Source organism: Delphinus delphis, chromosome 2 (genome assembly GCF_949987515.2).
Source record: "Delphinus delphis chromosome 2, mDelDel1.2, whole genome shotgun sequence".
NCBI classification, from domain to species: Eukaryota; Metazoa; Chordata; class Mammalia; order Artiodactyla; family Delphinidae; genus Delphinus; species Delphinus delphis.
This window is the reverse complement of record NC_082684.1, coordinates 165,260,750-165,288,274: the sequence shown is the minus strand read 5'-3', so window position 1 is coordinate 165,288,274 and position 27,525 is coordinate 165,260,750. Positions and strand designations below refer to the sequence as shown.

At 38.7% G+C, this 27,525-nt stretch overlaps 1 protein-coding gene across 1 annotated transcript in view; it reads right to left on the bottom strand.

Annotated features, from left to right (window-relative positions):
• SPAG6 (sperm associated antigen 6) overlaps positions 1-18,716 on the bottom strand; it is a 73,181-nt gene extending 54,465 nt beyond the window's left edge. The window contains exons 1-3 of the mRNA XM_060003769.1: positions 18,692-18,716; positions 18,517-18,612; positions 916-1,082 (exon numbers count right to left, since the gene is read on the bottom strand). Coding sequence (XP_059859752.1) covers positions 916-1,082; positions 18,517-18,612; positions 18,692-18,716 — 288 coding nt within the window. The remainder of the gene's footprint in view (positions 1-915; positions 1,083-18,516; positions 18,613-18,691) is intronic.
• Between the last annotated feature and the right edge of the window lie 8,809 nt (positions 18,717-27,525).

Sequence of the window (27,525 nt, the reverse complement as noted above, 5' to 3'; positions counted from 1 at the left end):
AGTGGCTTCTCTTGCTGCAGAGCATGGTCTCTAGGCACACAGGGTCAGTAGTTGTGGCTCGCGGGCTCTAGAGCTCAGGCTCAGTAGTTGTGGCGCACAGGTTTAGTTGCTCCGCGGCATGTGGGATCTTCCCGGACCAGGGCTCAAACCCGTGTTCCCTGCATTGGCAGGCGGATTCTTAACCACTGCGCCACCAGGGAAGCCCCCCCCGCCATTTTAAAAATTGTATTGTTTGTCCTTTGGTTACAACAAATAGGAATTTAATTTTAAAGACATGTCAAGAAAGATACATCCCTAGGTTATGATAAACTAGCAGGATGGAAAGAACAGTCCAAGACCCTATGTAGAGGAAGATCCTTAACTATTGTTAGAAACATAGAGGGAACCAGACAGGATGGAAAAAACAATGGAGGCGCTCTTATATGGCCCTTAAAAGGGCTGACATGCTTTCATACTTGGAAAAAAATGCTTTGGCAAACCTTCCATTACATGTATTCTCCTTCCTTTTGGATGCTTCTCTTCCCCTTGCTTCAAAGCTGTCTCTTACATTGTCCATTAACCAGATTTCACCATTGTATATAACTTATTTGCCCAGGGCTCCATACACCTTTCTAAGACTGATCCTATAACTTGAATAAACCCATGCTGAGAAATACTGCTTTATGCATAATTCCATTAAAAATTATAATATGTTTTCTCTTTATATTAACAGTAATGGAGAAAAGCTGCCTATCAGCCCCAAAGTAAAATACCTTAAAAGTATTATTACATGCAGTTCAAAGAATTGAAGGTTGTATTAACATCCTAATAATTCTATGCCTACAAACTTGCAACTGTACCCAAACTATCAATTTTTTTTTAAATCCAAAACAAACAAACAAAAAACCATATAACTTAGTTTTTAAAAATTCTTACATTCTGTTCTGCCAGTGAATAAACAAGCTGTGGAAGAATGTTGCCCTTCACTACTGCTTCTGCTAGGTCATCATTATAATTAGCCAGTCTCCCCAGAGCCAAAGCAGCAGTCTGTTGAATTGTTGGGACCACATCCAGAAGAAGAGGCCTCAGCAAAGACATTACACCTAAGTTATGAGAAAACAGAAATCAGCAAATTTTAAATTAAAAGGCAAGCATACCATTCAGCATATACACAGATAGGAAAATTCAGGGGAATATATCAGTAAAACAACAACAACAAAATCATGCACTAAAAACTAATGGGATATCAAGCAGCATCTAACTGGCTAAGGCACAGAATAATACAACCTGTAATTATCAAAGTAGCAGCTTAGCATGGAAATAAGAAAGGCTTTGGAGAACCAGAGTTTAAATCCCTGATTTGGCAAACACTAGCTGCGTGACGTCACGAACGCAGAGAGAGGTTGTAAAGCACAGAGTAGAATGCCTACCTAGCACATGGCAGGGAGGCAGGTGTTGGGGAGCTGGGTCCCTCCCACACAGCCTTTGCACATCCTATCTTTCAGGGCTCAGTTCAGTCCTTTCCTCTCAATCAAGTCTTCCGATGTTTTTTTCTCTGATTCCAACTGAACTTTGCTTCAGGGCTAGGTGAGCTAGCAGGGCCATTTGGCTAGGGCCTCCCATTCATAAAGGGCTGCAAATTCAGATTTCTGACATTATCTCCAAATAAATAAATCACAATACTAGCTCTCATAATATTCATTCTAGGCTTGAATACATAGTAGGAATACCATCATAACAACAATAATAAAAGTAGCTTATATTATAGGTTATTTTGTGCATGCATTGTTTTAAGAACTTATTTTCCATATTAATTCACTGAACTCTCATAACAAACCTAGGAAGTAAGCCCTATTATCACGTCTATTTTATAGATGTGGAAATGGAGGCTGAGAAAGGTTAGGGAAATCCTCACACAATGGTGGAGCAACGTTAGCAATTCAGACATTCTTTTTTGATACTTACTAAATAAGTAACATGTATGGAAAATTGAGGAGGTGGGGAAACATGATTGCATTTGGGCCATTTTACTGGATACTTCCAACTCTGTATTAACTTTGCCTTACTATAAAATATGCAAAATAGTCAACTGTTATTTGTACTTTAATGACGGTGTTTTAGTCTAAGATTACAAAAAAGGTAATGACGAGAGTTCAAACTAGAACAAGTTTAGAAATTTGACTTGCTAAACTTAATTTACAGCAGGCTATTCAACTTGATGTTATTACATCTTTTCTTTAAAAACATACCCCAGTGACCTATAAAAGCAAATACATATTACCAATATTCTTTTATAATGTTATATCCAGAAACATGTGAAATAGAAAGAAAAGGAAAACATTTACAATAACATATAGGATTAGACCAAAGTAAGATAAATGGTACTACCAAATAACATAAGCAGAGAATAATGATGCTTATCACAGAAACATTTAATGATGAGACCTGTGGCTTTTCGCAGTTCCCAATTTCCTTTAGTGATCATTTTTACGTCTAAGTTGGTTTGGTTAGATCATTTTACAGAAGGCCACCGTTGCAAGGCTGCATCCCACTCAGGCTGGTTAACTTTGCAGGCACACAAAGTGTGCCTAGGCCCCTCCTCAGGCCTAGGCCACAGCTCATGTTAAACAAATCAGCATGTCCATGTGCATAAGTGTTGCTTATATTATTCTCTATACTTTTTTATAGAGATCATTTCTGTAATATCTCACAACAAAAAGTTTAATGCACAGAATAAGGTATTAGAATGACTACCAAACGTTAACATGGGTTCCTTCTAGAAAGTTGAATCTAAAACAATTTGTTGATCTCTTCTTTGTAGTTGCTTTATTACTCAATTTAAGTTTTTTAACAGTGGTAAAATATACATAACATAAAAATTATCATTTTTACCATTTTGGGATGTACAATTCAGAGGCATTAAATACATTTACAATGGTGTGTAATCATCACAGCATTGAACCATTAAACTGCTTTCCACAGCGGCTACATCATTTTACACTCCCACCAGCAAAGTACAAGTGTTTAAATTTCTCCCCATCCTCACCAACACTTGTTATTTTTTTTTAGAATAACCATCCTAATAGGTTTGAAGTGGTATGTCCTTGTGGTTTGATTTTTATTTCCCTATCACCAGTGATGGTGAATGTGCTTATTGGTCATTTGTACATCTTCTTTGTTGAACTGTCCATTTAAGTCCTTTGCCCATTTTTTAATTGGGTTGGTTTTTTTGTTTTTGTTCTTGAGTATAACTTAATATTTTTTATAATGAATATGCACCATTTTAAATAAAACAAGTCTATACTCTAAAAAAGAAAAGCTAAATTTGTTAACATATATTTAAAGTTTCATAATAAATACATTAATGAGGATGCTCAGAATAGTTTTAAGAGAATCACAAATATGTTTCATATTATTTTTCCCTGATGATTCGAGTATTTCCTTTTCTCCTCACTTGATATAATTATGTGAAGGCAGTGGCTTATTGTCTTTTGAAATATAAATGGAAAATCAATCCATACTGGGTTATTCAACCTAGAATTTTGAATTAAACTGCAAGAACTCTGAACTTTTATGTTACGAATTTGAAGAATGAATTTATCTAAGTTTATAATATTTCTTATTATATTATTATGTATTATTAGTTACTATATTTAGCTAACACACCACAAGTCTCCCAATGTTGGATATTTTCAGTTTGCCATTTTAGCAATAAGATATTCTACCCCCAAAGATGTATTTCACTTGTCCATATACTCAAAGGAATTTTCTGCTTTGTATATTTTCTCCTCCCTTTTTCTACTGCATCTGGCCCCGGAAAAATAAGGTCAATAAAATGACACACAATTCCTTTCCTTCTACTCCAGTATTCAAAATCAAAGTTAGACTTCTATGCAGATGTTTCTGCTCTATCATATTCCTTTGTTCAGACAGTAAGAATTGTGAAAAATTTTAAATCTCTGAATATAAAAGTAAAAGCTAAAGTTTCCATTTAAAATATCTGTTTAAATAAGGTCATTCTGGGGCCTCCCTGGCGGTCCAGTGGTTAAGACTTTGCCTTCCAATGCAGGGGATGCGGATTTGATCTCTGGTCGGGGAGCTAAGATCCCACATGCCTCGCAGCCAAAAAATCAAAACAAAACATAAGCAATATTGTAACAAATTCAATAAAGACTTTAAAAATGGTCCACGTCAGCAACTAAGCCCATGCGCCACAACTACTGAGCCCTAGTGCCACAACTACCAAAGCCCATGCTCTGCAATAAGAGAAGCCACCGCAATGAGAAGCCCACACACCACAACGAAGAGGAGCCCCTGCTTGCTGCAACTAGAGAAAGCCCGCACCCAGCAACAAAGACCCAATGCAGCGAAAAATAAATAAATAAATTTATTTTTAAAAATAAATAAACAAAATAAAAATGGTCCACATCAAAAAAAAATCTTAAAAAAAAAATAATAAGGTCATTCTTATTAGAGAAAATATTGCCCCAAATTTCTAGTCCTTGAATTGCCTCTTAGTGCTTCATAGTCCTCAATCCCCAGGGACATGTTTTTATCTCTTACATAGGCTAAGCATACTTTATTACTCTAATTGCAGGTTTGTCCTAGATATACAGATAATGATGCAAAAGGAACTGAGGAAGCGAGGAGGGAAAGGAGGGAGGGAGAGAAGGAGGGAAAGAGAAGCATATATAACATAAAAAGAAAATTTTCCTTACTTGTCTGTCCATTAGGAATTCATGGTGATTGATCCTTGGTGAGTGAATGCATGAAAATGTAGAGTCCATAAGTTACAACAGTCGGAATTACCGCTACAATATCTGATAGACAAGGTCTCTAGTGAGCAGCTAATGACTCATTAGGGTCTCCACTGAAGGAGCCAACACATACTAGCTAATATTGGGTTGGCCAAAAAGTTCGTTTGCGTTTTTCCATAACATCTAACAGAAAAACCCAAACAAACTTTTTGGCCAATCCAATATTATATCTAATAGTAAAAATTATTCCTGTATTATACTCTAATATCTATAAAACAATTCTGTTTTCTTTATATAAATTGATTAAATGGTGTGAAAATGTTTCTGAAATTTAACCTACAGGCTAAATCTTTACAATCTTTACAATCTTCCCCACCCCCAACTTTATAGCTTTGAGTTTCTTTTCTGTATTTCTTGTTCCAGTGCCATACTGGAGACACTGCTTCTAATACTTACATTGTAATCCAGTTTTGCAAAAAACAACCTCGCTAATCCTACCCTCGCTAATCATTCATTCAAAAAATAGATCAAGGTTTACCGAGTGGCAAGAAATAGGACCTCATACACGAGTAAAGGCAGTTCATGCTCTCAAAAAACTAATAATCTAGTGGAAGAGATTATAGAATAGCCTCAAAATAATCACAACTCTTTCCCTTAATTCCTTTTAATGCAACATAGCCCTAATCACTTTAATTTTGCATGCCAATTGCATATGTAAGTCAGGAAAAAAAGGTCAAACATTTCTAAAGACAAAAAAAAACTAATATTCTCATATTACATGTGCATAATTTATATAGATATTACTTCAATCTGAGGTGTTTTATAAAGATATTTAACATCTCAACTTTGTTCCATTAAAAACAATTCTTTGGGTTCATTTAAGTCATAGTAAAGATTTCTGGTTGCCCTGGTTACTTTTTTGTTTTGTTTTGTTTTACTTGTGGTAAAATATACATAGCATTAAATTGATCATTTTAACCATTTAAAGTGTACCATTCAGTGGCATTAAGTACAGTCATAATGTTGTGCAACCATCACTACTGTCATTTCCAGAACTTATTCATCATTCCTAACAGACACTCCATACCAATTAAACAATAACTCCCCATTTCCCCCTACCCCTAGCTTGTGACAGTTTCTATTCTGTTTTCTGTCTCTATTATTTTGCCTATTTTAGATACTTCATATAAGTGGAAGCATACAACATTTGTCCTTTTTCATCTGGCTTCTTTCACTTAGCATAATGTTTTTAAGAGTCATCTGTATTGCAGCATGTATCAAAATTTCATTCCTTTTTAAGACTGAATAATTTTCCATTGTATGTATATACATTTTGTTTGTCTATTCATGTGTTGATGGACATTTGGGTTGTTTCCACCTTTAGGTTATTGTGAATAATGCTGCTGGGAACAGTGGTGTACACGTATCCATTTGAGTCCCTGCTTTCAATTCTTTTGAGTATATACCTGGGAGCGGAATTGCTGGACTAAATGATAATTCTATGCTTAACTTTTTGAGGAACCACCAAACTGTTTCCACAGTGACGGCACCCTTTTACATTCCCACCAGCAAATTACAAGAGTTCCAATTTCCCCACATCCTCACCAATATTTTGTTGTTGTTTATAACAGCCATCCTGAGGGGTGTGAAGGGGTATCTCACTATGGTTTAATTTGCATTTTCCAATGACTAGTGATATTGAGCTACTTTTCATGTGTTTATTGTCTATTTGTTTATCTTCTTTGAAGAAATATAATTGATTTAAATCTTCTGCACATTTTTTTTTTTTTTTTTTTTTTGCGGTACGCGGGCCTCTCACTGTTGTGGCCTCTCCCATTGCGGAGCACAGACTCCGGACGCGCAGACTCAGCGGCCATGGCTCACGGGCCCAGCCGCTCCGCGGCATGTGGGATCTTCCCAGATCGGGGCACGAACCCGCGTCCCCTGCATCGGCAGGCGGACTCTCAACCACTGCGCCACCAGGGAAGCCCTTCTGCACATTTTTGAAGTGGATATTTTGTTGGTGGCGGTTATAGTTCTTTATATATTCTAAATATTAAGCTCTTATCAAATATATGCTTTGCAAACATTTTCTTCCATTCTGTGAGCCGTCTTTTCACTCTCTTGATAGTGTACCTTGAGGCCCCTCCTTGTTTCTTAGACTTAAAATGAATATTTTTTACTTTCCAATTTTATTCAAAATTATCACAAACATAAAATATGTTAAAGATTTGTTATAAATTTTACAAAGCTTTAAAATTTTAAACTCAAACGTTTTATTTTAATCTAAAACTACTTTCCATGTATCCATTTACTATGAAACTGCTACTACAGTTCATTCAAGTTTTGGAAGAAGTGATTTCTGCATACAGTTAACCAATACTCAGCAAAGGATTCACCCTTAACCATCAACGTCAACGTTACTCAGACATTCTGTTGGGGCCCAATTAAAATATGAAAGAAACTTCGTGCTTTAGAAATAGAAGGAATCTTGCCCTACTTGGTACATCACTGCCTATGCTGAGAGACAAAAGACTGAGATGGTTAATAGCATGTATCTGGAGGGAGATTGTTTGGGTTCAAATCTGGGCTCTGCCATTTCCTGGCTGTGGGGCCTCAGCGAGATTACTTAACCACTCTGTGTCTCAGTTTCCTCATTTGTAAAATGGTGACAAATTCTAGGACCACCGTATAAAGCTGTTGTGAGAATTAAAATGAGCTAAAATTTCTAAAGTGCTAGGAAGATTATCTAGGACAAAATAAACACCAGTTGGATGCTTGATAAATAAAAGTGCTCTAAAGGAATCAATTCCCTATGTTGACCATATTTTTCATCAACATTTTATTATTATTAACATAGATGACTCATTAATCAATCAGTACCTTACACTGTAATGGAGAAATACTTAAGGCTGCACGGCCCCACAGATTGAGCCTTTTCTACGATGTATTTTAGAATTACTTTGGAATGAATAGCTCATTCACCATTCATTTAAGAAATATTAAGAATCTACAACGTGTTAAAACACAATTGTCCCTGACCTCAAGGAACTCATAAAGGGGTCATGAGAGATAAACAACACATTATGATGTGTGCAACTAAAGGAATAGAGGATGCTTTGCAAAAACACAGTAGAGCATCTAACCCAGGCTTTGAGGGACAGAGGGAAGGTGCAAAGGCTAATTGACATCTAAATTGAGATCTGAAGGCTCTCAGGCAGATTTTCTGCTGAAAAAAATTGGAAGGCGTAGGGATTGGAGAGAACTCCAACTAGAAGAAACTGTATAAATGAAGCTCAGAACCAAAAAGAGTTTGATATGATGACAAAACTGAGAATACAGTTTGACTTTAGTACAAGAGAGGAGAGAGGAGTTGGAGAAAGAAGGCTGAGATGAACAGAGAGAGACAAAAGTCCTGAAGCGTCCAATGAACTGTTTTAAGTATTCTAAATTTAATCTGAGCATTAATGTCAGTGCAGTGACAGATCAGATTTGCACTTTGTACTGAAGCATCTCAGATTACACTGGGGAGAAAGGATGAAAAGAGAGAAGACCACTTAGGAAGCTATTATAGGAACCTAGGCCAGATGTGAAGATAGCCTGGAGTACAGTAATGGCAAAAGGGAAAGAGAAAAGTGAAAGGTCTAAGGAGATATTTAAAAGACAAACTGATTATTGTGAAGAAGACGGAGGAATCACTGATACTTCCCAGTTTCTGGCTTGGACAAGGGCTGCATGATTGTTGCAGACTGTTGAAGAAGCCATGATAAATCTATACTGGTCTGAAATGTAAAGTGGGAGGGGTGACGCGGCAAGGGATAAAGCTGGAGAGGTTGGTTGGGGCCAGATAAGTTTAGCTATAGGTTAAATGAAGATTTCTGTGATGTTGTTCTAAGAGAAATGGGAAGCTATGGGGAGCTTTATTGTTTGCACTACTCATTCTCAGGGAAGTAAATAAATGGAAATGAAGACTTTGAATAATTCCCAGGCCCACCATGTGTGGCTGGGCAGGCTGCATACTGCACAAATCCAGGGGACGCCATTCGCATAGACCATGATATAAATGGCACTCCCGAAGTTGTGCAAAGCACAGTAGCCATCCTTGATATTTATGTGGTTCTCTATTTCATGTGAATAAATCTTACCTCCTCAGTATAATAATGAACATCTCTAGAGCAGTGCTTATGTTTTACACTTTTCTTCTATTTCTCAAATTACCTAGCACGGTTCTGAACGCACATCTAACTCTTATTGAAACACTTTGTGGTCTTGACTCTCTATAGAGACCACTATCCACTTGGATTTTACTATTACAAGCACTACCTACTCTCCTATCACAGAGTAATTCCAATTACACTCATCAGCTTTTCTCTGATTTTAGTTTTTTTTATTTCTTTAACAAGTTATTACATTTACATGTCTATATTTTTACTGAAGCAAGTTTTATGACACTGATGAGTTTTAATGCATGTTCTCGTTTTCCTTCACTGGTCATTTCTCACTTGAAAATATTTGTGTTCCTCCCTTGCTTTTCTTTAGAGAAGAATTTTCAGGCCTTGATTTGATTTCTTTCATCCTCTATGATTATATACCTCTGGCCACTATTCTTTCATTTGATTAAGAATTAGTAAATTTTGGTATCACATATCTATTTGTCTTGCTTTCTGTGAAACACTTTTTCACTGCCATAACTATAAAGTCAATTATGGGCTTCCCTGGTGGCGCAGTGGTTGAGAGTCCGCCTGCCGATGCAGGGGGCCTGGGTTCGTGCTCCGGTCCGGGAAGATCCCCCGTGCCGCGGAGCGGCTGGGCCCGTGGGCCATGGCCGCTGAGCCTGCGCGTCCGGAGCCTGTGCTCCGCAACGGGAGAGGCCACAGCGGTGAGAGGCCCGCGTACCGCAAAAAAAAAAAAAAAAAAAAAAAAAGAATTAGTAAATTTTGGTATCACATATCTATTTGTCTTGCTTTCTGTGAAACACTTTTTCACTGCCATAACTATAAAGTCAATTATGATTTTAGGTGTTATATCCCTTACAACACACAAAGATCCTTATAATTTATTTAAATGGTCAGAATGAATCACAAAATGTGTATATAGTCTTTTTTACATAAAATTCAATTGTAATCATAAATGATTCAAGAAACTCTTATGATCAAGGGTAATATATTTTCTCCTTTTAAATTTATTCTCATTAACTTCAGTATCCTCTGAATTTTGTTTGGTGATTCACTGTCAATTCAGTCATTTGTGAGTGAAGGACTACCACACCTGACATGTCACTGTTGAGTGGGGAGGAGTGAGAGGAAGATGAGACAGAGATCACTGACCCTCTCACTGGCAGCCAGCAACTCTTCTAAGAGGGCAAGGAAGCACAGTATGTACTCACTTATTTAACATATACTTCTAGAGCATCTCCAGGCACTCCTCTAAAAAAAAATCTACAAATATTAACCCATTAATCCTCATTACAATCCTACCAGGTAGATGCTATTTATAGCTCGGGAGTCTATGCCCTCCTATTTCTCCAATGTCAGTCGCCCCATTTACCAATGAAAACTGGCCTCTGTGCTAGGTTTAGAATGCATACCATCTCTTGAATTCACATGATTCTGCCATTAACGTTACTGTAGGTCTCTTCCATGATTACTGTATTAAACCGAAATTCCACTGATTTGTCCAGTGCAACTGTGACTCTGGACTAGGTCACTGCCCCCACCATCTATATGGGAGATTTATACTGAGTGAGTATGTAGAGCATAAAAGTTATGGCAAGTTCAATTTACATGATACTTCAGATAAAAATGATTAGAACTTACGTGTTTATAGTTAACGTGAAGAAATATAAAATGGGCTTTTAACATAGTTTCCAAATGAACATGTAAGTTCCACATATCCAAGCCTTTATTTTCATTTCAGATCTCTCTCCTGAGCCCCAGAGCCCTATCTATCCAAACTGCTTACCAGAGTCACTGGCACATAGATCTCCCAGACACACTTCAACCCCAGCACTGTTACAGAGTGAAATCGCCATTTCCCCCGAGCTGTTTGTATCCCTTCTCCATTAATGAAGAGTGCTAATTTGCCTAAGTAACCAGAAGCCTTGGAGTCATTTTGTTTGTTTCTTTGTTTCTTTCTAAAAGTCATTTTATTGTGAAAGCATGAAGGACTGCCTTTCATCAGGCAACAAGTTTGCCATTCCAAAGCTGTTTCAACATTTATTGAGTGCCTATGTTGTACTGGACCCTCTGCCAGGTGGATGGCTGTAACAATTTTTAAAAACAATATTATTGAACTATACTTAATTTACAATGTCATGTTAGTTTCTAGTATACAGCAAAGTGATTCAGATGTGTGTGTGTGTGTGTGTGTGTGTGTGTGTATCCCTGTGCTATACAGTAGGACCTTGTTGTTTATCTATTTTATATATAGTAGTTTGTATCTGTTAATCCCAAACTAATTTATCCCTCCTCCACCCTCTTTCTTCTTTGGTAACCATAAATTTGTTTTCTATGTCTGTGAGTCTGTTTCTGTTTTGTAGTTTTGTAAATGAGTTCATTTGTATCGTATTTTAGATTCCACATATAAGTGGTATCATATGGTATTTGTCTTTCTGTCTGGCTTACTTCACTTAGTATGATAATCTCCAGGTCCATCCATGTTGCTGCAAATGGCATTATTTCATTCTTTTTTTATGCCTGAGTAATATTCCATTGTATATATATACCACATCTTCTTTACCCATTCATCTGTCTATGGACATTTAGGTTGCTTCCATGCGTTGGCTATTGTGAATAATGCTGCTATGAACACTAGGGTACATGTATCTTTTCAAATTATAGTTTTCCTTGGAGTCATTTTGAACCCCTCTCTCTCCTCACCTGCCCCTGCCAGCCCCCTTCTACTAAGTCACAAGTCCGACAGACCTCTTATCCAGCATGACTGCTATAGCAAAAATGGATACCTGGTCTTCCCGATCCTGTTTCAATCCCCTCCAATCTATTCTCAACAGCACTGTGAAAATCATCTCCCTAAAACACAAAATGAATCCCTCCATCCCTCTAGTTAAAACTTTTCAAAGGTTTTTCAAAGGTTTTAGGATAAATCCAAACTTCAGATGAGGTCCTTCATAATTAGGGCTGTTTTCCTCTCCAGCCACTGACTTGCCTCTCTCTTGTCCTATTACCCCAAGAAGTTCCAGCCATACCTAAACATCTGCCTTTTCTATCAAGTACCATCTTTTCTCTTGCCTATTTGCCTTTGCACATAATGTTCCCTCTACCCAAATGCAGTTTTCCTCTCCCATTTCTTCATCTAGCTAACTCCTAAGAAATTAAGCACAGATAACCCCTCCTCCTAAAAGTCTCCCATGACCAGCACTCCTCATTCCTAAAACTTGATTAGGTACCCTTCATATGTGTCCCATATGTCTATATATCAGACACTTATCAAAAAGTATGTATTTATATATCTCACCATTAGCAAATAAGCTCCTTACGGGCAGAGTCTATGCCTTCAATTTTTGCATGATCAGCATCTAAGCATGCATCTGGCACTTGGACACTCAGTAAATGTTTGTTGAATGATGAATGAACAAACTCTGAAAATTAATGTGCAATTTTCTCTTTTTAGGTACATTTTAGTTAAAATAACAAAATGGATAAAGTGTTCATAGTTCTTTTGTTAGGTACACGAGGTCAGGTACATAAGTGTCATTATTATAAATTCATAAAGCTTTAAGGAACTCAAATGAGTCATTTAAACTATCCCCTCACCTAAAACCACCCCACATACATATAATTCTATTTTAATTTAAAGTCTTCTAGAGAGCTGCAAATTTTAAATTAGTTCTGTCTTCTTCTGTCAATGTGTTTTCTCTTTTACAATATATACCTATTACACCCATCTTCCTGGAGAAGATTGGAATGTTTAGGAATGGGGTCAGTATAGAGAATAAAGAGGACAGTTCTAAAAGGACTGTCTGCTCCAAGAGGTTTCATGGGTAATATGTGAAGAGAAAACTTTTGGAAGGCAATCAGTTCAAAAATCTATCTTCAGATGAAATTCTTTGTTTTAATCATACTCTACCTAGTTTACTTTTTTTTGAGACAGTTTACTCTAAAAGATATGGATACAAAGTTAATAATTAAGAGCCATGGAGTGGAGACGGGGGCTGGTTATTTTTTAAATCAGAAATATAGTGATAGTTGCTACAGCTGAACTCTGAACATAGCACTGAGTTTTGTGGCAGCAAAAGTAGAATGAGAACCACTTTGTGAAATAAAAGGAAGCAGGAACAAATTTTTTTTTCCTGAAATCATACCTAGGCCTGACTTGAAACATAATAGTTAATAAAAGATTGGTTGAATAAAAGAGTGTATCTTTGTATTAAAAAATTTAACAGCAAAATGGACATCTTCAATGATAGGTTTTTAAAGTTGTGGGAAAGTCTAAGTATCTATTTTTAAATAAGCCCTCAAAAAAAAAAGAGGGACTTTTAGAGTTATTAGACTAATTCTACAAAGACATTTTTATAGAAAACTAATGTAATCTAGTCTACTTACATAATATAATAGTGATTCTAACTTGACACAGAGATACAACTCAGAATATATGGAAAAGTGGAGAGAGATCATTTCCTTTGGAGACACAGGCACACATACACAAGCAGTGGATTACACACTTTCCACAGGTGATTTTAATTTTTTTTTTTCCCCCAGGTGATTTTAAAGAGCTTCTGGTTTGATAAGACTTTCCTTAGAAGCCAGAGGAAACCAAAAGGTCTTCTAGAGCTCTGAGGCCAGTTTAAGCCCTAAATACAACTTCCACTCCCTCAAACCTCCAGGTAGTTACCAATTAAAGTTAGTCCTCTGCATCTGGGCCTCCACTCAAGATCCCATAATGGTACTCAACAAGACCTCAAAAGCAGTTATGCACAATTACTGGACAGTCACTGGTACCCAAAGGCCTAAATAGATGACTTGTTTTAACAGTTAACACTGAGGTTTATCTGGAACTCCTAGAACATCTAGGAATAGTTTCCTGATACCTCTGAGGTAACACAGAAAGAGCATAAGGTCAGACAGCAATTAAGAAACAGGTCCTAGTCCCAGTTTGGCCACTAACTCACTTTGTGATGAGGGCAATTATCCAACCTTCTTTGGGCTTTAACCACAGTGAACAAGATACCTACTCTACTTACCTGAGCTGTTATAAGAATCTAATCTTCTAAGAGATGTGAAAACACTTAGAAAAATAATTACTCCTTCCTTCATTCTATTTAAACATGTTGAACATCTGCTCTATGCTAAGCATTATGCTAGGCATGAAGTTTACATCTGGTAGAGAAAGCAGAAACTAAACCATTACAGTTGTGATAAGGACTATGAAAGAGAACTATTAGAAGCAGGGAAAGATAAATCAATAAACTCAACCCCCGGGGAGGGCTCAAGGAAGGTTTCCCTGAGGAATCTACATCTGAACAGAGCCATAAAGAATGAGTAGGAATTAACCAGGCAAAGAAGTGTAGGAAAAGGTTCTAGTAGTCAGAGGAGCAAAGGTCTTGAAAAAACATTCAACGAATGTAAAGTGCTTTTAGGAAACACTAAAATAACTTTTCAAAAACATTGAATCTATGACATTGAAATGTAACCCCACAATCTGCCATTTCAAAAACCCACTCTTAGAGGTTTATCTACAGCTTGGATTTTTCTTTTTAGTCATCAAACTCTTCCTAAGAAAACAGTGAGATCCTAGCCCTGGTTGCATTATTTTCTACTTATGTACCAATGCTTAGATAACAAAACAGATAAATGTCCATGTAGGAACAACTATTTGGGACACAGAATAAAATTCTGAAAAATCTTGTTTTTAGGACATATTGGTAGGTGCATAAAAATTCAGAATTTTTATAGCTCCCTGGAACATTTTCCACTTAAGTATTTGGGAAAAAAAAGAAGAAAGAAAGAAAAAAAAAGGCCTCTATCCCTACCCTATCCTTAAAGGAAAAGTCAGTGCTTTGAATTAATTATCATACATTCAGAAGTATAAGGCTCCTTTTATATTGGCAAATACATCAAATTTAAATGGCATAATTGCTTAAGTTTTCTGAAGTTGCTTTACTAATTATCTTTTCAGTTCTAATATCCTTTGGAACAATAGTTTTTGTAGGAGAATCTCGGTATTGTACATGTACCTCCCAGGATGTGTTTTAAATACATTATAAATGTTTACTACAGGCTTTTCCTTCTCATAGCAAATTGAAGTTCTAGATCATTAATATGAAGATTTTCACCCTGCCCCAGACACATGCAATTTAAAATCATTTTATGTCAACATATATTACTTATTTTCTTGAATTATGAACCAAATAAATTGCCTCAATTTGGAAATTAGCTTCATACAGGTGCATATTTAAAGTGATAGGCAAACTTTTCTATTCCTACTCTTCTGAAAATGTGCATAACTATGATTTGCCATGTTTACTGTTTGGCTACATATAGGTTACAAGCAAAATATTACAAAGTATTATTTTAAACTTTACCCCTACTTTTCTTATATAAATAGCTGCTTCAGAAGAAGTTTATTTCGTGCAGCTAAGCAGTTTAAAAATCATGTTCTTCAGGCTTTTACTGGCTTATTTTAGAAGACCTTCTAAACAACCAAAGAGTGGCCTGGTACTCCAATATACCACAAAACACCTTTCTTATATTTTGTAATTAAACAACCACCTCCAATTGCTGAGATTCCACAGTTGGTACAAGTAACGATGTATTATCACTACCATTGAAGTCATGTGTTATTATTCAAAGAGGTGAAATACCCAAATTCATTTTTAAATAGCTGCAAGATGTAATGGCTCAAACATATAGGGTTTGAGGGAGCATAAAGAGGTTTTATAACAAACATTAAACTTTTTAATGTTTTCATGTATGTCCTTTTGACTTAGAAAGAACAAAATCTCAGTGAGGAAAAAAAAAAACTCTAGGTTATAGACACATTGTACACAGTTCTTTCTAGTAACAATTTTGATTGGAACTCAAACTTATTTTTGTCCAAATACTCTGAAGAAGATATCTTGCAACACTTTGTTTTATAATTACTTTGGACATATTTAATAGAGCAGATTCTCTCATTAGCACATCAAAAACACAATGAGAAAGATCAGAGATTTTAAATGAAATAAAACTTCATTGATAACTTTCACCTTTAAGATTCCTTTCACACTGAATGAATTTAAAAATTCTAAACCAGTAAACTACTGATTTATCATGATACCTATATGGAAACTTTTTTTCACATTATTTTGGATCTATGATACATATGTATTTAAACAGTTTATTAGGGAAGACAAGTGAGAAAACAAAACCCTCCCAGGTATGTAGACAGTATGTCAAAGTCAGGAATAAAATGCACTGGTATCTTATGATACCAAAATGAAGTCACTTGACTGAAAAAAAAAAAAAAGCTTGATCAAAATATATACTTTATGTACACATATTGTGGCTCATTCAAAAGCATTTTTAAATCCATGGTGATGTTTTAAAAATAAACCATTTAAATGGTTAAGTTGACTATTAAGAGAAGTCTTCATAACAAAGCTTACAGGGTTTTTTTAAATTAAAAGAATAAATATATTGGAATACTCATCTGTCCCTATTTAAAGTTATTAAAGGGGGGCTTAAGTTGAATTTAGATAATATGAAATACATTAAAATAAGTTCCTCAGGGGAAAGAAAAATCTTACCATTCCATCAAGCTATTAGGCAAGTGCAGATAACTTCAAAACATTAAGTTATATTCCTTTTGTATTCCATTCCTTCATAAGCCAGACCATAAGTGGAAATAGGTGGCTATTTAAGAATGCCATATCTAAGTCACTTATACTTTGGTGATGACTTAGCCTGTTTGGATTGATTAAATTCCACAATATATTCTACATTGTATACTTATGGGAAGAGATAATCTGTCACTATTACACTAAAACATGATATTCTGTATCTTAAGAGTTATCTGTACATCCATATTTCAGTATCAAATTTATAAAAGAATGTCAATCATTTTCCCATTTTAAGAAATCATGTTTTAGTTTAGCTGTATACATACTGTCCAGAAAATTAAATATTTGTAAATAGCAAGTGTCCATTCACGAAGGCCATTGAGTAGGACTGAAAGGGAAAAAAATCCAAAAATAAGCGCATTCAAAAAATGTAATATGCTCTAATGAAGTTAACATGGTCAGTATATATGAAACTCTGTGTGTCCAGCACTGTTCTGGGCACTGTGAGGAGTATACGTGCATGCATACAAGCGCACACACACGTGCAGAAGAAAGAAGATGAATTCACATGAAACAACGGTAGAGCAAAAGACTATCAACTTTGAAATTTTCAAAATGGAGAACAGATTAATGGTTGCCCAGCATTAGGAACAAGAGGGAGATAGGTGTGGCTATAAAAAGGCATCACAAGGGATCCTTGTGGTGATGAAAGTAGTATCTTGACAATAGTGGTGATGGATACACACGGTATAAAATTGTATAGAACTAAAAGCACACATACACTTAAAGTACAAGGAAAACTGAAAAACTGTTGGATTTTTATCAATATTCTGGTTGCGATATACTACAGTTTTGAGGTACACTAGCTCTCTATATTATTTCTTACCACAGCATGTAAATCTACAAATATCTCAAAATTAAGTTTTTTTTAAATGATTATAAAATACACTTTCCCTATTCTAAATACATCCCCCTCCCAAAATAAAAACATGCAATAATAAACACCAGAATCCCTCCCAGTGACAGAAGAAATTGCCAGCTAGGTGCAGTAGTAATTCCCTTCAAAGAAACACAGAGTAAACAGTATGTCTAAACATTCTTGCCCCGAAATATGTTCTGAATTTTCTTCAAATCCATGTTAATTTAATGAGTTTTAAAGATCACATCCCATAAACTGAAGATTTCTCATGACACAGTAGCAATAAAATTCTACCTTCAGATGGTGGTGGAATCATCCTTAATCAGAGACAGAGACGAGGGGAGGGTACCACCATTTTCTTCTCTGTTTATGTTAAAAGATAAGAAGCAAATCACACACACAGGCACACACTCTTCCTCTTCCTGTAGAGTGTACATGAGTTCGGATCGAGACGTGGAATAACAGCACCACAAGGATTTCTCAAAGCTAGGTCTCTGCCTACTTGGAATCTCTTGGAAAATATTCAAGCATATCTTTGCTCTTTCGCTAATGCAAGACAAGAAATAACGGGTCAACTGCTCTGGAATTCCTTTGGTGTGAGAAAGTCAAGTCGAAGGTGATCAAAGGCAGGGCATCCGGATAAAATGGGTCTGATTAGGGTAGATTCAGACAACCTGACATTTGCTTGGTTGCGATAAAGATGGAAATAGGGACGTCGGGTCCCTCTCACACCAATCTGGAAACTTGACCCGCTAAAGAGATCGAACGCTTCTACAGCCTCCGCGGTGGATTGGAGGAATTTAGGGACGCTGTCCTCCTGTCCCCATCCTGCCGCTCCCCAACAGCTCAGCCGGCTGGGGAGCGGGGCGACGGGGACCCGGGGCGAGGAGAAGCCCGGGGACACTGGGCGACGAGGGGCCGGGGATACGGGGTGAGGGGCGAAGCAGGGCCAAGGACCCAGGGAGACTAGGAATGGAGGCGCGGGGCGAAGCCGCGGCACCAAGGGACGCGGGGCCGGGGTGCGGGGCGACGGGCGAGGCGAGGTCAGGGGCGTGGAGCGACGCGAGTGCGAGGTGAGGGCTCACCCGCGTTTTGCAGTGTCTCGATGTTCTGCGGTCTGGTCGCCAGCTCCGCCACCATCTGCACGAATTGGGTCCGGGCTTTCTGGTACTGCTCGAACACTGCGGGGAGAGACACGCTGGAGCGCACCGCCCGCGGCCCCTGGGCCCCGCCGCCCCCCGTCGGGGCGCCCGGACCTACCTTGCAGCACCTGCCTCTGACTCATGGCGCCCGGCTCGTCCGCGCCCGGCCTGAGAGTCCGCGGAGGGGGCGACCGTGGCGACCACTCGGACTCCGACGGGAGCCAGGTCTCTCTGTGTACCCGCGTCTCCCGGGCAACCGACCGGAACCGGAACGCAGCCCTCTCGCGGCAACGGCGGTCCCGGGCGTGACGTCAGGGCGCGGTGCTCGGGCGCCCCGTGCGCGGTCACAGTCCACCGGGGAGCTCAGCCTGTGCTGTTTCCCCGACGTGCGGAGCTCGCCCGGCGGCCGCGGGAGCCGTGCGCCGTCGAGGGTCACACCCTATAGGCACAGGAGTCCGCCAGGAGGTCAGGGAGTTTCACAGACCGAACCCGGAGGGAGCCCCACGCGCCCAGGAACCCGGTCCAAGTGCGGCGAGACAAGCAAACTTTTACGATGGAGTCGCCTGGGCTTCGACGGTCGAGAAAAATCTCATATAGGACACTGTGTAATCTGATAAATACATTACTGTCAGTACAACCTTAAAGTCAAATGTTTTCCCCTTTAGTCCAGCTTTTATATACCCGGCATTTCAGGTTTCAGGATTCCTGGAGGGTCAAGACAGCTATGTTCATACATTTAATTATACTGTATTGAAAGCATTTAATAAGCACTCATAGAGATTCAGTGAGGAAAGCAGACGAGGAAACAATATGATAAACGTCCTGTCTTCCTTGACTTTCTCCAAATTACTACCAACTTTGCTGTTTCCTCACTTTTATGTGATTTTTAAACATGTTGTCTTTGTCTTTTAAATTTAGGCTTCATTCTGTTGCTGAAGGACATTTCCAAAAGAAACTGAGAGAATCTTTACCTGGAAAGCCTTGATTGAAATTATCTTAACCAGACTTCCCTTGCTGACATAACTTTAATTCTTTACCCAGTTTCTTTTGACAAAAGTTAGGTAGTCTATCACTGGTTTCTAGTGTGTCTGAAAACTGTATACCAAATGTTTCAGTGACAGGTTTCAACTTTAAATGTTCCTCCATCAGAAACTACAATTTCGCCAGATGTCAAGTGAGCGGATAGTCACAGCTGCTGCTGAGTAGTGCCAAGACAGGAAACCTCTTGATATCTCTTCTTTAATAGAAGGGAGCATGCAAACTTAGCTGGGGTGAGTCCTATATAATAATCTTTCAAATCTCACTCTGACTTGAGCGCTCTGATAAAGTCCTGGTATTTTGTGAAGCCCCAAATAGTTGTGGAATGGACTAGCAATCAGAGAGAGAAATAGGTATGTTCAGCCGGGTCCCTACCACCCCCAGAACAGGTGCATGTCTTTTGCTCCGGAGTTCAGAAGCCAATGATACCCACATCCCTTTACTTAACTCTGAGGCATAAAGTTTAACAGGGATCTCCACATTTCCCTAAGGAAACAGGTCCTTTAGAATTAAAGTTTTTGTGTGTACTAATTTAGAGATTGGGGGGCAGGGGGAGGGACAAGTTGAACAAATAATTAAAATGGCAAATACACCTTCACTGTAATTTTATTTTCAGTTCCTTGTTGCATTGTGAAAAAAGAAATCCCCTTAAAACTAAAAGGTTCCATATTTGGTTTCAGTCCTTTAACAATTCAAACTCCGAAGTGACTACAGCTGCCATTTTCAGTAATTCTTTTTACTATGTATTTTCTACTTGAAACGTGTTGAGATAAGAGCTTAATAGTGAAAAAAAGGCTAAACCTATAAACGTAACAGTCTACTTACGGAACCCTACAAAGTTTGAAAACTTAAGTTCAAGTGGTATATAAATTATTTTTAACTATAGATTCTGAGTATTTGTCATTAACAGTGCCTGTGGGTTAAACTGTATTGTTCCTGATGAAACACAATATAGAATTCCTACTTTATATCTGAAACTGGACATACTAAAGAAGCTAGATCTTTGCTCTTTATTCTAGCTTTCTTTTTTAAAATCCTTAAAATTAAATGGAGAACTGTAACAGATTAATTGTAAAACTTAAATGAACTGTTAGTAATTCAAATATAAGATATGGCAAAACTGAAAGATTACTTTTACTGACAAAGCCAATCTATATTTTCTGACTCACTTTTCAACTTACTAACTATAAAATAAAATACCATTCTGTTTTACAAAGCTAGTTGAATGCCCCAAGATGACATACACACCTCTAACAGTTAAGCAGTGGGAAAGAAAACTATTCAAAGGGATATTTCAATTAAAAAAAAAAAAAGGAAGAAAAGGTGCTATTTAAGATTACTCTTCTTAAAGTACCAGCTGACTTTAATACAGATATACAGTGTACTTGACACATTAAACTATACATTTGATTGAGAATGAAACTTATTATCTGAATAACTTGCAAAAATGTTTCCAAGAAAGATTTGTGTGGAAGACTTTGTCCCCTTTTGTATAAAGCTAATCACATGTAATTTCAAAATCATTTCTGCATTTATCTTTTTATGAAAATGAGACTCAAAAAAGACAACATTATAAAGCCAGTTTAAAAATCCTGTTCTGTTTCTCTTTAAAAATCTGCTCTGGGAATTCAGAAAAACCCATTATCATGGGAATATATTCTGCATGTGCCTAAAAGAAATTTTACTAATTTTAACAGACATGTTTTCTTTTCCTTCAGCTTCTAGAAGAATTTTAAAAGTTAAAGCTTTATATGTTCTAAGTAGATATTAATATCCACATTTAAAAAACTGCTGTTGAATGAATCAAGTGTATATATATTCCTCTCCCAAGCCAAAAACATTAAATATCAGTGTGTGCCAGACACTACTACTAACAGAATGTGCTTGTCTTCTAGGACATGAAACCTAGTGGGAGATCGACATCTAAAGAAAGTTTAATTCATTAAATAAGCATATACTGCAGCCTGCCCTGTTTTAAGGGCTATTATTGCACTCAGCACTGTTAAGTGCCTTGGGAACAAAGAAGAAGGACTTAGGATAACCTAGGGGAAGAAGTGAGAATATCTAAAACATCACTTAACTAATAAAAGGTGTCTTGTTTTTAAGAAAAATTAGCTGACTTTTGCCTAGATATGAAATCTCCTTCCCTCCTCCCCCAAAGAATTAAAACATAATGGTAGTATTTAAATATGCATTCATTTGGCAACTGCATGCAATTATGCAAGTCATAAGAATACAATAATCATTTTGCCAACATCAAATCTAAAATTAATAATATTTACATACTTGAATGAAAAATAAAGGTATTACATAACCAAGTTAGTGGACTCAAAATATTACCTATAATGATGAAAGCAAACATATGACATCTTAAATGTTGCTCTGCTCCTCTTTTGAGTAAAAGCCTCAGGAGTTTACATTTGGGTTTTAGCAGACCAACCGGTTGTGCCATCAAGTTTGTCAGCAGAGCAGAAAAGACTCGGACACTTCCATCCAGAAAGAGAAGATTAACATTTCTATGCTGATGTTGTGTTTGTGTCTTGTTTCCTATTCTTTGCTTTTCAAGCCTTTTAAAGTCAACTCCTTATATTTCAGACTTTAAAGTGTTTACGTTTCTTTGTGTTAAGGCCAATAAAATGTTTAAATGACAGTGATTTTGCTGGCCCCAAAGTTCTAAAGATACGCCTGTACATGGCTTCCTTTTCCAGGAATTCAGTGGATGCATAGATTGAACTCATCCTTTCCACTTCCAAAGTAAACCGTGATTAGGGGGATTCCACACACGAATAAGTTCACCTCCAAAGCCACCATTATAGCACAAAGTGATTGATACTAAAAATTGATGATTCTAATGCCTGAAATACAGCATAACATTTTCGAAGGCAGTGGGACATGCATAAAGACCAATTTATTGCTGCTTGGTGTGCGTGTGTGTTATGTGAATATCTTCTTTTTAAAGACTTATGTGAGTATTCCTTTAAGGCTGTACCCGAACCCCGCACCACCAGATACCCTCTAGGCACCCTGCCATAGAAGTCTGTCAGCCACTCCTTCTCAGCGCTCCCCAGGCCCCCCACCCCTTTAAAATCTTGGCCTTGGACTTCTCTGAGACAAGGTCGGTGCTATTCCTTTCCCACGTTTTTATTAGTACTGGACGCAAGAGACAAAAGATGGAAGGTGCCACATAGGGAAAAAAACCCGGAGCCCACCAAGCGCGCATCTAGGCCAAGACCCAGGAGGACGCGGCTCACGCATCCCCCATGTGCGGGTCCTGCCAGGGCTGCGCGGCGACCCCGCCCGCCGCAAGCGGAAGGTTCTGGGCCGACGCTGCGAAGCTAGACGTAGGCGGGTCTCCGCGCGCGCAATGGGCACGGGGTCCCCGGCTCGACGGCGCTAGCCTTAAGGCAGGCAACTGCGTTCAATGTGGACGGGGTGTCGGAGCCGCAGGAAAAAGGAAGAACACGATGCTCCTCCGATGTCCTCGGCTTTTCCTTTAGGCCAGAGTTTCTCAGACTCCAGCGGGCACCCCCGCGCACTCCGCGCAGTTCTCAGCGGGGAGGGGGCGCGGGAATCTGTTGGGGTTGGGGTCAGGCCATCGTTCGAATCAGAAAGCCGCTAAGCCCCCGCCGTGGGTCGCTGGGCTGGGCCGAAAAGGGGCCGCGGGGGCGGCAGCGCCGGGAGCGCCGGCTGGAGGAAGAGGCGGGGGCGCGCGGCCCGAGGGGTAGAGTGCGGAAGCGTGGCGCAGGCTACGCGCGGGCGGCCCCCCTCCAGCGGGGCCTCCGGGGGCCGGCCGCGGGCCTGCGGGTGTGAGCGAGGGGGGAGGTCCCAGCTTCGGCTTGCTCGTAGCCCTGCGGGCCGCCGGCCTGGGGATCAGAAGGGAAGGGGCCGCAGATGCCGCAAGCCGACGTCTGCTGGGGGCGGGTTGCAAGATGAAGAAGGCCTCTGTCCTTTCGCTTTGCTTCCCCCGGCCAGGCCTCCAGCAAGCACCGCACCGCCGCGCGGGCTCTCGCGGACGGCTCCCGGCCCGATCCTCCCCGCGGCGCGGCTGACCCGTGGGCCCGGGAATGGTGTGGCCAACTCGCAGGGGCGAGCCCGGAGCGGGCGGAAGCTGGAACCCCGGGAGCAAAGGCCCCGCAGCGTTGCGCAGCCAGAAAAGCTCGCGGCGGCCGCTCCGTTCGGCCCTGCTTCCCCTGACTTGCTCCTCCAGGGACTTAAAAAAAGAGAGCCCCGTTAGCGGGGGAGGGGGATCAGACTCTCTTGGCCGGGAGTGGGGTGTGGGAATCCTACACCACCTTACATCAGTCAGCTCCCTAGACCCCGGCGGCGCAGGCCGGATCCCAAAGGCTGAGTGAGGAGCCCAAACCTTACTTTAAAAAAGGAAAGGAAAAAAAGCTGCATGTCACTGCGCATGTGCGAGCCTCGTGTTTTTGGTTTGTTTTTTTTTTTTAATTTTTGACGTCATTTCGCTACATCAAATCTCAAGCCAAAACTTCTTGCTCATTGATTACTCTGAAAAATAATTGACTGTATGCTCTGACTCCTAGGAAATACTGCAAAAGTACAGAGAGACAGTGTTCAAGGTTTGTGCTTTCACAAAAATAGCACAGGCTGTCTATCCACCCTGCACGTCGGTTCCCCCCACAGATTATCAGAGCCGAGAGAGAGCTCCGCTAAAACGTAGGCTAGACTTGGAAGACTCAGTGGCACAGCTTCCCATTTTTTAAGTGGAGATAACTTGCGCTATGATTTGCATCTTCCTTAGTCCAAGTAAGCTATACAACACAACTCCTGCCTTTTTTTTTTTTTTTGGTATTTCTGAGGAAACATCTGAATATTGCTAAAGCTGAACTACTTTACGTCCTACTCCAGTGTTACCTCATATTTATTTTTTAAAGCGAAGAATAAAGGTTTTCATATGGACCACATAAGAAAAGATTAATGACTACCAATATGAAGAAAATACCAATGCCTTTCCCATTAATAAAACAGGAAATGAATAGTAAAGAAATGCTTTTTATTCTAGGACTGCTTTATTTTTCCCGGTGAAATAATACGTAATTGCTTATCATTCTGATTATGTCAAGGGTGAAGGTCTTGGAAGTTTACAGATAAAATTAGATGTATACAAGTAATGTCAGTATATTTATGGTCAAATCCCAGAGAACCAAACTTACTAAAAAACTTTTGGCTTAAAGATTGCCTTGCAATACTAAGGACACCAAATGGGGACAATTAAGATAGAGACTTCTTGTAGCATAACTGGATAGAAAAACCTTGATTTTTTTTTTAATATGATGCTTATGCATAATGCTTTAAACGTATGGCAAACATCTAAGACTGATACCAATTAAGATGTCAGTTATCTTTCTTGGAAAGTGTATTCTCAGAACCCAATGCAGACCATGATAATATAATAGATTTGGTTGCACTAAGGTCTGTCTTTAAGTTTAGAGAGCCTATACGAATTGTGTATATTAAGTTCATGAAAAAGGATTTCCTTAAGCCTATTTTAAAGGTTGCTTATATCATTCTGTTGTAAACTTACTTTATTCTAATGAATTTCCTTAGAAGTGGTCTCCAAAGTGATAATTTTAATTGGTGAATAATTTGAGCAGAATGATTATTTAGTAAAAGTGAGTGGAGTCCTTCAGATCTCATAACCTCTTTCTCATTAGAAAATGATGGCATAGTTTGAAGAGAACCCAAATGAATATATTTTAAGATAACTGTCATGAGGCATATTTAGAAAGAAACAGCTGGTAAACACATTTTCCCAAGCTTACCCTGACTGACTTCTTCAGTTACACTAGAAAACAAACTGTAATATATCATGTTCAAAGGAAAAACACTCTTCTGAGTTAATTACTGGTAACATTAATTTTCTGATTCATGAACAGCTAGATGCTTTCTAAACAGCACTCCATTTTCCCAGTATCATTTATACTTAAGTATTTTGGATGAGTGTTTATTGAACTTAGGAGTCTTGTTCAGAAGGTTGGAAAGGAGTCAAAAATTGCATGGTAAGATTCTATAGAAATGTAACCAATTCCAGTAAAAAGTCCTTTGTATGGAAGTACATTATGGAAATGACGTGGTTGTCAGACCTAATTGCTTGGCTTTTGAGTCCTCAGAAGAAATTCTACAGCCTTAGGGGTGTAGACTCAAAAGCAGCAGCATTTCTGGTTTCAGTTTAAATAAAACAATGAAATCCATCATTATTCAAGTCAATAGCGATAATTCACATGAATATGAATGCACTTTGATCTTATCCTTCAATTCATTGAAAGACACAGTCGTAATGAAAAAGGGAGATAATCTCTTTAACTTGGTCCAAAGCAAGTTGTTGGAGCTTTTCTTTCCTGAAAGACCATAGAAAGGAACTTTTCACTAAAGCCTTGCTTTCGTGTTTTTCAGGTGGAGGTGGGGAGTGTTGGGCAAGCTACAGGTCATTATGTTGCCCCCAGGAACCAAGTAGTGCTAACTTTCTTCTTTGAAGTAAACTGTCTTATTTAATGAACTTGACGTTTTGTGAAGCTTAAAGGTGAACCCCTTTCATAACATCATACCTAAGAAGCATTTTAGGAGGCATGTTGATTTAAGTTTACCATCAGATATGATTAAGACATATTAACTATTTTCAGTATGTTTTAAAGATTAAATTAAATAGGATATTTCAAGCTGCATTGTCTTAGATTTGCAGTATCCAATAGTAGTTCCTTAAGAGTTCCTGTTGAACTGTGAAGACAGTTAACACCCTGCCTGTGCTGTATGAAAGTCACTTTAAAATATCATCTTATGCCTATTTAACCAATTTCCAGACACCTTTGGTGGGAAAATAACAAAGTTACAAGTTCTTATTCTTAGAATTCTGGAAACATCTGTCAGATATTTTTTAGTACAGTCACCACATTCGAAATATAATTAGGTAAAAATATGCACGAATGAGGATATCTGATTAGTGCCACTGGCTTGGAAAATCTTTACCTTTTCATTGAGTTCATTAAAGATATCCAAGCTTTATAGTAGTTATTAGTAAGTTTTATTTCTCACAAGGGCTGTTGAACTTCTGGAATCCTCTGGAAATTCAACAAATATTTGTTGAGTTATGTTAAAGGGACTCCGGAGCATACAAAGATAAATAAGACAGGTGCTTGTCCTCAAGGAGCTTTAAACTTAAAAATTTCAGCACATCTGTGATTTACATTAAATGTCAATCTAGGAAGAACACTCCACTAACTTAATAGCTGTTTAAAACCGGGTCAGTTGTTAAGAGCGATGAAACTTGGCAATGCATGTATTTCCCGGGGTTATCCTACTAGCTAATCAAAATATTTTGCTGGATACATTTAAGATTTTTCTTCAATAAAAACTTGTTTAAAACATTAACAAGAGTTCTGTTAAAAATTAAATCAACGTCCTAGAGCCACAGACATTAGAAAAGGCAGAAAGATTCATAAGGGTTAATGTCAATCATTTTCTTTATGCATCCCTACTGCTGACGTCTGGTGTGGTTTATCACATGAGATGAAGGAGAAAAAAGTGCTCCATCCACTTATGTATAAGAACAAGTATCTGGACGTAATGTTTGAGCTACACAAGCAGTTATATTATGAATTTCGTGCAAAATATTCGTGGTAGACAAAGAAGAGGGAAGGCTGTAGCGTTTGCCTGTGGTTATAACCCAGAGGAAAGCCACCTTTACCAAGGGCAGACACAACCCTAAGCTCTTTGTGTCGATGTTACTAGAGAGGGAGTGGGCATCTTGACTTCTTTCTTTACCACCATCCTTATTGCTGATATCTAGAAAACCTTTTTAATGGACTGGCCATTGACAAAGAATTTCGGCTCAAGTTGGAGACGAGGGCACCTGGGGCTGGGACGAAGCCGAGCGCCGGGATCTCGGGGGCTCAGGTG